Here is a 14,977-nt window from a genome sequence, read left to right as displayed (position 1 = left end):
GATTGAGTAGAAAGTCTTGGGAATCATCTCGTGGATATACTCAGAAAACAGTCAAAGTTTAAGTGATGTAATTAAAGGTCAACGACAATGGTCTTTCTCTATTTCTTCATCTCTCTCTCTCTCTCTCTCTCTCTCTCTCTCTCTCTCCCTCTGTGTGTGTGTGTGTGTGTGTGTTTGTGCCTCTCTCTATCTCCTACACACATACTTATCGCTAAAAAGGATGGTGTTGTTCATTGATTGTGAATTATGGTTCATTTCATATGTGTAACTTCTTCCATTTCAAAGACACATAGTAGTTATAATTTGGTTTTTTAGGTATTCCAAGGAATTTTGCTATGAAATTTTTGCAAAATGCCTTACAGTGAGGCCAAAAACGGTGGAGGAGCCAAAAATGGTGTTTATGCTTTGGGTGGAATTGCAACAGCTGTTTGTGGTCCATCTTGTAGAGTAATTCAAGTTCGTCCTGTTGTTGAATACTTGCAGGCTGTTGTGAACATAGTTCCATTACAGGTATTTTAAAAAAATTGTACTCTTTATTTATTTCATTTTTTGTATATGTGTGGGGATATGGGCTGCATTTCCGAGGGGAATTTTTGACATAAAAGCAAATAAATGGATATACTTCAAGGAGGATCATTAGTGAAACATATTCTCTTCACAAGACAGTGTGTTATTGGACATGTTTTTTCAATTTATTTTTTCAAATTTAATTTTTACAAGAATTGTTTTAGTTAACTCATGGTGATGATATTCAGGCATACACAAGTCAAATTGTTGTGATGGCTATAGTGGCTCTAGCCATCGGAGCTGACACAATCTCTTCTAAACCACGAAGAGAAGCAATCAAGAACTATGATGCATGGAAACGCCATTCAGGGTGCCGTACCCGTATCCGATACTTGGAGGAAATGGAAACGCCTAGGAAACGGCCAGGAAACGTTTCCTGGACGTATTAGCGAAACACAAAACGTATCGGGTAAGTTTCCAAGAAGTTTCCTATTATTTATTTATTTATTTTGCATGGGTTTTCTAGTAGTCCAAATAAGCTAATGGATAATTGGGCTATTGAAATTACCCTATAACTATCAATATTACCGATCGGTTCCTTCCTAAGTCGTTGGTTAATTTTAATTGACTATCGTTTACATTTACTGCTTGGCTATTTGCGGCTTGCGCACTTATTGTCGACGATCACCAATTGACTGAGAAATTAGAAATCGATTATTATGGATTCTAGTTCTCAAGAACAAGAAACACAAGGATCAAGTACATCAATAGACCAACCTCCATTGTGGGACTATGTGACTAAACTTGAAAAACTTGCTGGAGTAGGGGGATGTTGGAAGTTCAAGTGTAATCTTTGTAGTGAAACCCGACAAGGATCATATTCTAGAGTTAGAGCACATTTGCTTGGTATAAAATGTAATCTTCTATTCAATTTAGAGTGTGTGTCTATGTAATTTTAGATTTTTTATTCATGTTATATTGTTATTGAATTATTGTATTTATTTATGAACAATTGTAAAGAAATAAGAAGCTGCAAATTTGTTTTGATTCATGTATTTGTTGTGATTTTTTATTCATGTAATTGTATTGAACTATTGAATCATGAACATTTGTAAATAAATAAGAGGCTGTGATTTTTTTTTGATTCACTTTCTTGTTTTGATTAATGTAATTGAATTGATAATGTCAATGATGAACTTATTTTCTTCATGTCATTGAATTGTGAATGTCAATTGTCAATGTTATTGTGTGTGTTCTTGAAATTATGAGTTTGGATCTTATTATGTGTGTTCTTAAAATCATGTTGTTTTAATTGAATATAGGAGGTGGGATTTCTATTTTCAAGAAAGCAACAGCGGCAGACAAACTTAAAATGAACCAATTAGAAGATGCATAAGAAAAGAAGAAAATCGAGTCACAAGCGAAAGAAGTTCAATTTCCATTAGAAGTTGGTGTTGAATTTAAGAAAAGAAAAGGTATTTCAACACCTATTGAAAGAGCTTTTGGTGTTGAAATTAGGGACCAACTAGATCAAGAAATAGCTAGAATGTTTTATACCGGAAGTTTACCTTTTTAATCTTGCAAAAAATCCACACTATGTCACGGCTTTTCAGTTTGGTACTAACAACAAAATTGATGGTTATGTACCTCCTGGTTATAATAAGCTAAGAACAACATTACTACAAAAAGAAAAATATAATGTTCACAAGCTATTGCAGCCACTTAGGTCTACATGAAAAGAAAAAGGTGTGACTATTGTGAGTGATGGCCGGAGTGATCCAACAAGAAAATCTCTAATCAATTTCATGACTACTTCAGGTAATGGTCCTTTGTTTCTAAAGGCAGTGAATTGTTTTAGGAAAGTGAAAGATAGATTTTTTATTGCTGAATTGATGAAAGAAGACATCAATGAAATTGGTCATGAAAATGTTGTGCAAATCATTACTGACAATGCAGCAAATTGTAAGGCGGATGGAGAGATTATAGAGAGTCAGTTTCCTCACATCTATTGGACACCATGTGTTATTCATGCGCTTAATCTTACTTTGAAGAACATTTGTTCACCAAGGAATGTGGAGACAAATGAACTAACATATGAACAATGCAGCTGGATAAAAGAAGTTCACGAAGAGGCGTTTGCAATAAAAAATTTCATCATGAACCATAACATAAGACTCTCGATTTTCACCAAGTTTACTCCTCTTAGGCTGCTTTCTGTTGTTGACACCCGCTTTGCCTCGATCATTGTGATGCTTAAGAGATTGAAACTTTATCAAAAGGGGTCTTCAAGCAATGGCCGTAAGCGAAGAATGGTCTTCTTATAGATTAGATGACACTTAGAAAGCAAACTCTGTGAAAGAATATATTTTGAGTGATGATTGGTGGGACAAAGTAGCATATATTCTTAGTTTCACTGGACCTATATATGAGATGATTAGAGTTTGTGACACTGACAAACCATGTTTGTACTTGGTGTATGAGATGTAGGATTCTATGATTGAGAAAGTGAAGATTGAGATCTACAAGAAAGAAAAACGTCCGACATCTCAAATAAGTTGTTTTTATGACATTGCGCATCGTATTTTAGTGGCTCGATGGGCAAAGAATAACACTCCCCTACATTGTTTAGCTCAGTCTTTACATCCAAGGTATAAGATTTTAAATTATACACTTGATTTCTATTATATATTTATGTTTTAACTTTTGAATGTTGTAGATATTATAGTGATGCATGGTTAATGGAGGATTCTACAAGATGTGCTCCACATAGTGATGGAGAAATTTCACAAGAAAGGATGCAGTGTTTTCGAAGGTTGTTTCCTAATGATGATGAGTATAGTAGAGTCCTTGATGAGTATGCAATGTTTTTAATGAAGAATGGTCCTTTTGAAGATTTAACAAGCATTTCAAAGATGGCTACTATGGAACCGAAGAATTGGTGGGTTAACTTTGGTGCTCAAACTCCTTTTCTCCAAACTTTGGCTTTTAGATTACTTGGACAGCCAAGTTCTTCTTCTTGTGCTGAGCGTAATTGGAGTACTTATGCATTTATTCACTCACTTAAAAGGAACAAGTTGACTACAAGTAGTGCTCAAGACTTGGTTTACATCCACAATAATCTCTGACTTTTGTCAAGGACTCCGAAAGATGATGTAAAGATGACGGATGTGGGTGGAGATGCTTTTAATTCAGTGGAAGATGTCGGGTTTTTAGAGGTTGCAGATCTCTCACTAGATGAACCGGATTTTGAAAATGATTTGATTATTGATAATTAGTTACTTTTGAAATATTTAGTACTTTTGGGGTTTAAACTTTACATATTTTGGAATTTCTTTAATACATATATATATATATATATATATATATATATATATATATATATATATATATATATATATATATATATATATATATTTGCATATTTTTATATTGCCTTATTTGTGCCGTATCCGTATTTTGAATTTTTGACTTTTGCCGTTTCCTGTTTCCGTTCCGTATTCGTTTCCCGTTGCCGTATCCGTTTCCGTGCAACCTAGATCAAGAAAGCCTTCTACATTTTCCAAGTTTGATCCATTTCCATTTCCAAATACAACAGGGTTGACATACTCTAATTATAAAAAAAATCAATTTTTTAAGGAAAAGTTAAGGAAGTGTTGAAACTTGATGAAGAGACAGAAGGGTAAGTTGGTCATTTACTCACATTCAATATGTTTTGGTTTATTAGTATTTGGAATTATTTTTTTTTGAACAGCAAACAGCAGTCACTTATTCAGCAACTGAAGGCTTGTTTCTAAGATTCTAGATTATCAAGGATAGAGTTATAGACTCGTAAAAGTGATAACGGATGGTAAATTTAGAGTCATCTATTCAATGTTCATCTATAGGGAAAAGTAACTCCTTTCAATGTGTTACATTTTTCTGATTGATTATGTTCATGTATAGGTCATGTAGTAGCTGAAGCTATGTTTGTAAATCATGAAGTGATTCCAGACTATCCAATATATAGGGACCCGGTGAGTTGCTTTAATAAGTCATACATATTTTCAACTTGGAGGGGTTTAGAAATTAGAATTACCACAAGGTCTATGATATGTTAATTTAGGTTCATGATTTTGTATTTTTCCGATATGATCCTGTTGCAATACAATTCCTGAGCTATGAGGAGATTCCCCATGCTCCCGTATGCTGCTTGTGATGGATTGGAAGTTAGAATTGTTGGTAATGATAGTGGAAAGAAGGTATACACAAATCATCTTTGTGGAGATTAGGATTATTGATATTATTTGTATATGCTTCCTTGTCTGTTTCATATTCGATAGTATTGACAATGGAAAACACGATCACTTCTTCCAAACTCAATTTTACTTCTTCACTTCTCTGATTGCTTGATACCACAGTAAATTTCATCATCTTCTTATTTGTTTCCTTTATTATAATTTTTTTCAGGTAATCGGAGTTATGGAGAAGCCGTGATTAAAGATGTATTCAATTGATCTGGAATCTATCTCGGAGGCAACATCAGTAGCTATTGGAACTGTTCTAAACACAACCATCCTATACCCTCTTGACACCTGTAAAGCTATGTATCAGGCCGAGGTTCGCTTTCATGTCCGACAAAAATACAAGTAATTTTCGTTCTTGAACTTCCCTAAATTCGTCTGTTTTGAGTGATCTGATTCTTGTTATGCTGTTGAACATGATTGATTGATTTCTATATGGTTATCTTGTTGATTACTTTCATGTGGGTGTTCGTGATCTGTTGAATAATTGAATTACGCGATTTGATTTTTCACAGCCGTGAAAGATCAAAATTGATCTTAGTATTTTTCTAAATTTAGCACCTTTTATGTTGAACTTATTAGTTTATTTTTGCATCTGATTGTAAAAAAATGCTTTTAAAATATGAAATTGATGGTAGATTGGGTTTTCTACAAAAGTAGAAGATGGCAACCGTGTTACACTAGAAGATTACTATATAATCTTGGGAGATTTCTTAAGAATCTTGTATGTGCTATTGTGGTAAGTGCTAAGGATAGTTAAGAGAATTTACATGTATATCCATAATCAGTTTTCTTGCAAGAACTCCTAAATTGCTTCTACAAATCTAACTATTTTGATCCTAATAATTAGAAAACTAATATTATGATGAGTTTTGACTCAGGTTGAAGAAACAAATCCTTAAAGAAGAATGTTTAAGGACTCTTCCATAATTTTTTTACCTACAGGAAACCATCAGATGTGTTGTTGGAAGCAGTATCCAGTGGTCGAGTTTTATCATTGTATCAAGGCCTTGGAACAAAGAACTTACAATCTTTTATAGCACAATTTGTATAGTTTTATGGATACCGCTACTTTAAAAGATTGTATCAGATTAAATACAACACAAATTCAATTGGAACAAAAACAAATTTTGATTCTTGTAGCTTTTGCATGTGCTTCTACTACCATCATTACTCAGGTTACAAACTAATCAATCACCCATCCCCTTTTTTCTCTTTTTCTTTTATCCTCATCATTGAAAAATATCCACAGAATATATGACAACAAACCTGCAGCAGTCTTCACATTAGAGAAGAGAGCAACCACTAGAAAGGCCAGAGAAATTTGTAAGTCTATGTATATGAAATAGAACACAAACTGGATGTTGTAGTCATTCAATGTAAAGAACGTTAATTAACCCTGCAATGAATTGAAGGGCGTTAGCTAAGTAAATTAAAATAATCAAAATAAAAAATGTAATTCAATGTTAACTGATTTGTAGCTATAACTGAGCCAAAGACCACAAAACAGAACATGTAAACCAAAGATATTGCAAGGAAGTATGTATAAGAAATCATCAAATAAAGACCAAAGTTTTTTTGCTTCTCATACACCAGAGCTGTTAGTACAATCTGCAATAATAATAGTAATTTATTCTTAAAACCATATTTACGGGGTTTGGCACGCATTTGACTGACACTCAGACTAATGCCAATTGGAAATTTGAAATATTATCAATTTACTTATAGGGAATAGTCGGAAAATGACCCATGTAAAGAATAATGGTCCAAGGAGAAAAAGAGAAATCCAGTCTTAACTATTATCTACAATTTATGATTCACTGATTACAGTTCCTTTCATTGATTCCTTATATGAAACCTCTCCTCGAATTCTTCTCACATGACTTGTACCTTCTCTTGCAACATCTATTTTCTCCTTCAAGGTATGAACTACGAAATACAATTTATGATTCCCTGAGTCCAGTTCTTTTCATTGATTCCATTCCTGAAAATTATGAATGAGCAATTTACTATGATTTCTTAGTCATTAGGTGCCAATTTCACGTACACATGAAGAAATTAATGCATCGTCTTTTTTTCATCTAGGATCGCCCCAAATCACGATGCATGCTAATAGAATGACTGAACATAGGTTTAGGAAAAAAAAATCAAATTTTGGATTGGATCAACAAAAATTCTATACTTGGACATAGAAATGAACAAAAAAACAGGCAAATATGTTGTCGATAAATGTATTGTTTCACTTTGATTCTAAGTTTGATGGATCATTACTGAATTGCAGGATATTTGATCTTTTTGTAACTCATGTTCTTATAGCTCAAGCAACAAAACTACTGAATCTTGTAAATTGGTTCTATGCTTTTCATAATTGAAGAAAATGGTTCAGGTATTTTGCTAATGGGTTCTTCCAGACAGGTCAAAGTTGTGATCTTGCTAATGGGTTATCTTGAAAATGTAAAAAATCTCACCTTTTTCAGATTGATTGAAATTATGCAGGAAGTAGTAAAATATGAAGGTACCTAAAGTAATAATTTGAAGATTTGAAAGTCAATATTAGCATGGTACCAGACTAAAATCCGGCTCGATATCCAAGATCCATATACCGTGAAGATATTCTTCAACGATCTACTTAGATTCCACTTCATTAATTATTCTTTTTTCTACACAGAAATTTCTGCGTTTTTCTTCCGGCAACAATGGCGACTGCATTCTGGACATCCACACACTAGTAAGATTCACTAAGCTCGTTATATTCATCTAATTGTATCTAGTGTTGGGGTTCTTTGAGTTAAATATTCTGTTTAGTCGTAGCATTACTGCTCCGATTTGATTGATTTCTTACTCGCTACATGGAATTGATTCATTGAACTGATGTTTCTGGTTGTGGCTTTGGCTGGGATTTTTACATCCGCTGGTTTGGTTAAAGACAAGGTGAAAAGTAAAACTAATTAGTAACGATTTTTTAATTAAAAATCGTATTATATCTAGGGATTTGACATCGTGGATGGCAAAAAGATATATACATCCAATTGTTTCATTCATCTTTTTCAAATCTCTGAAGTTTATAGGGTCCCTTATGTATTTATCAAGTATTCGATTGTAATGAACTGAAATTTTTATTATTTATTTATTTATTTTTGTACTTATGTTGATATGTATATATGCTTGTGTGTGGGCCGGTGTCAAAAAGCTTGCAGATGTTCACTTTTCCCTCATTTGACCACTCACAATTGGCACAAGTATTTACAAATAACATTCCTTTTTTTATTCTTCTATTAATTATATTAGCATATTATTTTTTTGACTTTTATTTGATCAAGTCACAAGAATTATCGGAGCAGGGGTTCATTAGTATTAAAAAATATGAAATGCAAGATGCATCTCTACTTAGTTGGACTTTGATGTTTATCACCTTTGTGTATGTCTTTTTAGTTTGTATAGCATTACTTTGCAGAATGTGTACCTTGATACGCAATGTAGTATTATGTTATATACTTAGGGAAAACCTCTTAATAACAATGCACAATTAGATCTCCTTAATATCAATGTATTACAATTTTTTGACATGATGTTATTGGATAAAATTGATTGTTTCGGTATATATTTGTTTACATATTTTTGTATTATGCATAAATGAGTATCGTAAAAACACATCATAAATGCATATCGTGAATGGTTACTGAAGTATATGACACGCAAATGCATGTCATCTTCATTTATGACAGGGGCTTCCTTCTTATCTCTTCTAGAAAATACAAGCCCCATTGGCTTCAAGTAGATCTCACCATCAGTATACTTCTTAAGTTCTACCTGCAATTTCACTTTCTTCATCTCAACTTTCACTTCTTTCCCAAGAGCATTTGACAATTCGATATCTGTCAAAGCTACACAATCATAATAACTGTCGATGAAAATTTATATGTGGCCCAGTCCAAGCCTCAAAACTTCCTTGTCTGTTCCCTGAAGTTACGACACAATCATATCCTTCAGAATTAGTGCTACTTGAATTAAATCATTAAGATTCATTAGTGGGAAGTCATCCACTGAGAAGTTGCAAGCTTGATTGTTAGCCCTTACAACATGGTACCTAAAGTTCTGTAATGCTTATCACCCTTTTAATTTTCACCAAAGACCAAATGTCTTCTGGTTCCTTTCCAATACAGCATGAAATCTGATTTTCATATGTAGATAATCTTCTTCATTTGGAAACTTCTCAATGATTTTGTATTGGGCATTAATGAACATCATTTCATTCACCGGGAAATCTAGTTGACTTATATCAGAAATTTCGATAGAGTAACTCTTCTTCGGTTTCTTCTCAAAGAAAGGCATAGGATTGTACAAAACTCTGGCTTCTATATTTTCATAACTGTACAACTTCTTTGGATCTCCGTTCTCCATGAATGGTGGGTCATTTTCACGAAGTCTCTGAATACTTTGGATTTGCCTATGATTCTCCATCTCAGCCTCTATTTTAGCTTTCTTTTCCTCTTTTGTCTTTTCTGTAGCTATCTCTTTTCCTTTACCCATGTCAGGCTTTGGATTTGAGGAACTCGAACTTCCTCCTTCAGTGGTTGAACCAATAACTATACCTTTCACAATTGTTCTAGTAGTGGTTTTGATAGCTTCAGTTATACTGACTCTTGAAACAACCGGAGTTGGAATTCGAGTTGATACTACTTTCGTTGAACCAGAAGTAGTAACAATCTTCTCAACCTTCTTTGTCTTATCATATCCTTTCGTTACTTTCGAAAAATTTGCCTTCTTGAACTTTCTTAACTCCCCCTTGCACCCCTGTAACAACATGTGGAGCACTAGAAGGCAACATCTGAGAAAATTTTGTAATGGGTGCAACAACCTTCTATATTGCTTGGTCAAGAACGTTTAACTTCTGAGTTAAATACTGAGGAGTTAAGAAAGACTGTTGAGCATACTTCGAGACCATTTCTTTGAGTTCACCGAGTAGCACTTTCAATTGGTCGAACTGAGCTCTATCTTCATTTCCCTTGGCCTCGATAGTAGGAACAATTGACTGAAACATTTGAATGAAGTTTGTTACAGCTCCTTCTATGATATCAACTTTCGAAAGAATGGATGAGTAGTTAGCACTCAAAGTGTTTAATTCTTTTGACACATACACCTTCAATTCTTCAAACTTTCGGTTCACATCTTCATGAATCGTCTTTACATCTTGTACAAAAAGAACATGACGTTCTTTTCTAGTAGCTTTATGTTCTTTTAGCTCTGAGTTAAACAAATCCGCTTGAGCTTTGACCCACAAATTGTTGTTTTTATCAACCATGTCCAACTGCCTCTGCATTCTGAGTTCGACAGCTTTTAGCATGACATCAACCTCTATTCCTGAAACTGAATTCTTGGATCCAGACAGCTTGTGATTGTAGAATAGAGTTGAGTTTTCTATTCAAAATCTTGAACTACTTCCCAGTCATTAGCATGTGATCTGGAATATCCTCCTCTTCTGAATCAAAATGTAAGTCTTCAAATGTTCTTCCGAAACTCCTCCATCTGTTTCATCATCAAAAGTGGTTTTTGGTGGATTTGTAGATTGGGATTGAAAGAGGGTTGTAATAGGCTGTTGTAGGATATGTTCGAATGTTGGAGATGTTGTGATTCTCAAAACATCAGTGATAATGGGTGGCAACGAAACTTGTGTATTAGGAAAAGTTTCGAATGAAGTAGGAATAAGAATACGTTGAGAGATCGACCTCGTAGAATCAACACATACAATGACACCGACACCCATATTAGAGCCTCCTCAGGAACTGAATTGGTTATCACAATTTCGAGAGGAACTGAAATTGTTGGTAACGAAACAGTTGGTATGATAATAGGAGAATCTGGTACGATCTCACTATCAGATGACTCATCATGAACCACCTGCTTTCTCTTCTTTCTTTTCTCAGTGATGAGTTTCGCCATATCCTCAGCTCTTCACTTCTTTAAGGATGGTGATATTGGTGCTAGAATCTAACGAACTTTGACTGCTTTTCTGTTCATCTGAGCCTTGCGAATTATAGGAGATTGATCGTCGGATGAGGTTCGTGAATTATGGTACATTTTCTTTAACCTTTTCAACACCCCAGATTCCAAAGGGATCAATTCCTTCGAAGATTCAGTACATACCTTCTCCTTAGGATCAGCAGTTTGCTTCACCTTTTTGATCAATAACCTTCTTAGGAGACTTAGCCTTTTTAGGGCTTTCGTGAACAAGAACATCGTCATCACCCTTCTTTGACTTCTTGACTTTCTTGGATGATCCTTCATCACTTGCTAGTATTAAAATCCTAATTTTTATTGAAGGATTAACTTATTTTAAATACACCACCAACACAGAATTCTTTGGATCAATCTTCTTAAGAATCCCATCAGGAATTCGAGCAACATTTGGGAATACTTCTGAATCATCTTCAACTGTCTTTGGAAAATGATACTTTATGAAATCAGCCTTAGACTCATAATCAGGAACTCGAATACCCTCTTTTTCATAAACCTTCTCTAGGATTAAACTCTAGTAACGAGCACAAGAAACCCCTTTCACCATGTTTGTGTTTTCCAGACTTGCAAAATCTTCAGCCTGAGTTGCTAGTACTCAGAGCCTCAAGGATTTCGTGAGTGCAGTGTGCCAATGAAATGAGATAAGAAGCAAAATAACAAAAATTTGGGATCAGTGATGCCAAAAATTAAATTTTCTACAAAAAAGCAGTTAAACCCCGGGAAAATGTTGCTTTGCTAATTATCAAGAGAGATAATCAACAGCTTGTGTAGTTTCCTTTGAATTACAATCGAATACTTGTCGAGAAGTATCGAAGGGCTTCTTTTTCATGGCTTCGTGGGTGGCTTAAAAATTTCGTTACTTATCAACCTAAACATAAGGTGAGTAATTGTAACAGAAATTACTTGTTTGGACATTGTGGTCAAGGACAAGTTTGCTTTGGATTAATTTGAAAGTGAAAAAAGATAAGAATTGATACTCACATGGAAATCTTATTCAAAGAAAAAAATATATTTTAGCTGGATCCTGTTGGGAAACAAATGTCGTGGGCTTCGAACATTTGATCAAGACCATGCATAACAAAAGAATATGATTTGGAGTATCGAAAAATTGGTACTGAAACAAATGTTTCATTAAAATCTGGAACATGGTTGACCGTCAATTCCTTAATTGGTTAGAAAATTGGGTTTCACTTTCATCACGGCCTCATGAATCAAGATCATTAACACAGAGTTTTGATATGTCTAAGTCTCGATTGGTTTGATCAGAGACCTCTTGGACATATGTCATTGTGTGTGAAATGAGTTAGAATTCTGAGATGAAAAAGATTGGTTCATGAATCCAATTGTACCTCTGTTATGAATATACCAAACAGAAAAATCTTAACTTATTTGAGATGAGTTAGGTAGCTCAGTAGACTAATGTGAATACAAGCCTGATTGGGAAGAAATTTTCGTGATGAAAAATTTCATTAAGGCTTTCGAAATCACATATTGAGTCAATGGAGGCTTGGGTCGACATGTTGCAGCATGCTTCTCGGGAGATTCTAACTAGTTCATAGTTTTGAAAGTATACCTTTCCCTAGAATAGCAAGCATGACCCTTGTAAAACTTCCTTGGAATTTGCACTAAGAAACAAAAGACAAAGTACAAAATAACAAAAATCTTTTTGGATTTTATATTTTCGAAAAGAAAGAAAATCTTTTTGTTCTTTTACGTTTTTGAAAAAAAAAATGTGAGTTTGAATTTTTCGAAAAGAGAAACAAAACAAAAAATATTTTTGGTGTTTTGATTTTTCGAAAAAGAAAACTAATGAATGAGAATATTTTTGGGTTTTTCAAAATTTTTCAAAACTAAAAACAAACGAACATTTAAAAATGTTTCAACCTAATGAAAATTATCTTTTCCAGTTGTTGAAAACGAAGTGTATCGAAGCATTGAATTTGAACAGTGACCTCTGAATGGTTAATACGATCAGCCTCTGAACGAATCATTATTGCCTCTGAATTGAGTCATTTGCTTATCACTTCTTAGTCATTCTTTTAAAAGAAGTCTTGGAACAGAACTTGCTTCAATCATTCCCAATCCTGTCAAAATTCTAACAAATGATTTTTCGTCCAATGGTTTTGTAAAAATATCAGCAAGCTGATCAGTTGTTTTTACAAAATGAACTTCGATATTTCCATCTTCCACATGATGCTTTATGAAATGATAACAAAGTGTAATTTGTTTTGTTTTTGAATGTTGTATTGGATTATGACAAATGCGCATTGTACTTTGTGAATCACAATATAATGGTATCTTCTTCATGTTAATTGCATAATCATGCAATTGGCTTTGGATCCATATAATTTGTGAAGTTCAAGCGGAAGCTGCAACATACTCAGCTTTAGAAGTTGAAATTGCAACACAGGTTTACTTTTTTGATTGCCAACTTACAAGCTTCCCATCCAACAATTGACATCCTCCACTTGTACTTTTTCTATCAAGAGTACATCCTCCCAGATCCGCATCTGAAAAAGCTTGAATGAAAAATGCTGATTTCGAAGGATACCACAATCCTAACGAAATTGTTCCCTTGAGATAACGAAAAAATATTTTTCACCGCAGTTAAATGTGGTTCTCTTGGATTTGGTTGATAGCTAACACAATTACATATAGAAAACATGATATCAGGCCGACATGCAGTAAGATAAAGCAATGAACCTATCATGCTCCTATATAAGGTAAGATCAACAGCAGGTTTATCTAACAAAGGTGTTAGCCTTGTTCCAACCGCCATTGGTACTCTTAATTTCGTGCTATTTGTCATTTCAATTTTTTCGAGCAAATTTTTCGTTTACTTTTCCTGATTGATGAAAATTCCTTTTCTGCTTTGATGAATATTTAGGCCTAAAAAGTTATTTATTTTTCCCATAACACTCATTTCAAATTGGCTTTTCATCAGACTTTCGAACTCACTAGACAACGCAGGGTCAGTAGATCCAAAAATAATATCATCGACATAAATTTGAACAAGCATTAGATGATTCCTAACTTTCTTTCGAAATAACGTGGGGTCAACCGATCCTTGATTAAATTTTAACTATTTTAAGTAATTGGTAAGAGTTGCATACCAGGCTCTTTGTTCTTGTTTTAACCCATAAACAGCTTTATTTAAAATGTAAACATGATAAGGATATTTTTCATCTATGAAACCTGGAGGTTGTTCAACATAAATTGTTTCTTTGAGTTCACCATTGAGAAAATCACACTTCACATCCATTTGATAAACATTGAAATCTATGTGAGTTGCATAGGCCAGAAATATTCGAACCTCGAGTCTTCAGGTAGGGGCAAAGGTTTTTTCGTAATCAATGCCTTCTTGTTGCGAATATCCTTTAACAACTAATCGATCTTTATTTTGAATAATGTTTCCATCCTTGTCGATTTTGTTTTTGAAAATCCATTTTAGTCTGACAATCGAAACATCATCAGGTTTAGGAATTAATCTCCAAACCTTGTTACGTTCGAACTCAGCAAGTTCAGATTGCATTGCTACAACCTAATCTGAGTGTTCCATTGCAACCATAATTGTTTTTGGCTTTATTTCCAAAATGAAAACATTAAACATGCAAAACTCTTGATGAGCATTAAGTATCTAATTCTTTACACGAATCTGAGCTCTTGTCAACACTCCGTCTTGAGGATTTCCAATGATTTGTGCTTTTGGTTGATCTCTTGTCCATTTTTCCATCGAAGGATATGTTGGATCAAAGTCCAATGGTGCATCTTCGTAAGTTTCTTCATTTCCGGAACCTGCAATAGAAATATTATCATTAAGTTCGTGAAATTCATCATTTTGGTCAAGACTTGTCGTATCATTAACATTATGCTCCCCCTCAACATAATTATCATTCTGATGCTCCCCCTGAAACTATCATTCATACTGATCTTCTCCCCCTCGAAAGGATGCTCCCCCTCAACAGTTGAAGGTATATTCAAGTCCTCCTCCTCCACTTGTGCATCTAGCATAGTTTCGCCATTAGCAGTTGTATCATCTGTGATTATCGAATCATCAAAATGTTTTGAAGATTCAATAGTTTGAGTATCAGCAACATGAACTTCTGCATCAGCAGTCCTGTCTGGAACACCAAAAATTAAATCATAATCAAAATCAGATGAATTACAATTTTCAG

At 34.1% G+C, this 14,977-nt stretch overlaps 1 protein-coding gene across 1 annotated transcript; it reads left to right on the top strand.

Annotated features, from left to right (window-relative positions):
* Window positions 1-351: 351 nt before the first annotated feature.
* LOC145009906 (uncharacterized) lies at window positions 352-3,632 on the top strand. Its single transcript, XM_078968527.1, has 5 exons — window positions 352-510; window positions 732-882; window positions 2,326-2,819; window positions 2,995-3,155; window positions 3,224-3,632. Exons 1-5 carry the CDS (start codon window positions 352-354, stop codon window positions 3,630-3,632), a joined length of 1,374 nt encoding a protein of 457 aa, XP_078824653.1.
* Window positions 3,633-14,977: the final 11,345 nt, after the last annotated feature.

Source organism: Lactuca saligna, chromosome 1, assembly GCF_052625555.1.
Source record: "Lactuca saligna cultivar CGN05327 chromosome 1, ASM5262555v1, whole genome shotgun sequence".
Classification (NCBI taxonomy): domain Eukaryota; kingdom Viridiplantae; phylum Streptophyta; class Magnoliopsida; order Asterales; family Asteraceae; genus Lactuca; species Lactuca saligna.
This window is presented reverse-complemented; position numbering and strand designations above follow the sequence as displayed.

Coding starts and splice junctions, on each gene's coding strand:
- LOC145009906 (XM_078968527.1), top strand. CDS start 352: ATGCCTTACAGTGAGGCCAAAAACGGTGGAGGAGCCAAAAATGGTGTT. Junction 2,820..2,994: donor ATGGCCGTAAGCGAAGAATG/GTCTTCTTATAG, acceptor TATGAGATGTAG/GATTCTATGATTGAGAAAGT. Junction 3,156..3,223: donor GCTCAGTCTTTACATCCAAG/GTATAAGATTTT, acceptor TGAATGTTGTAG/ATATTATAGTGATGCATGGT.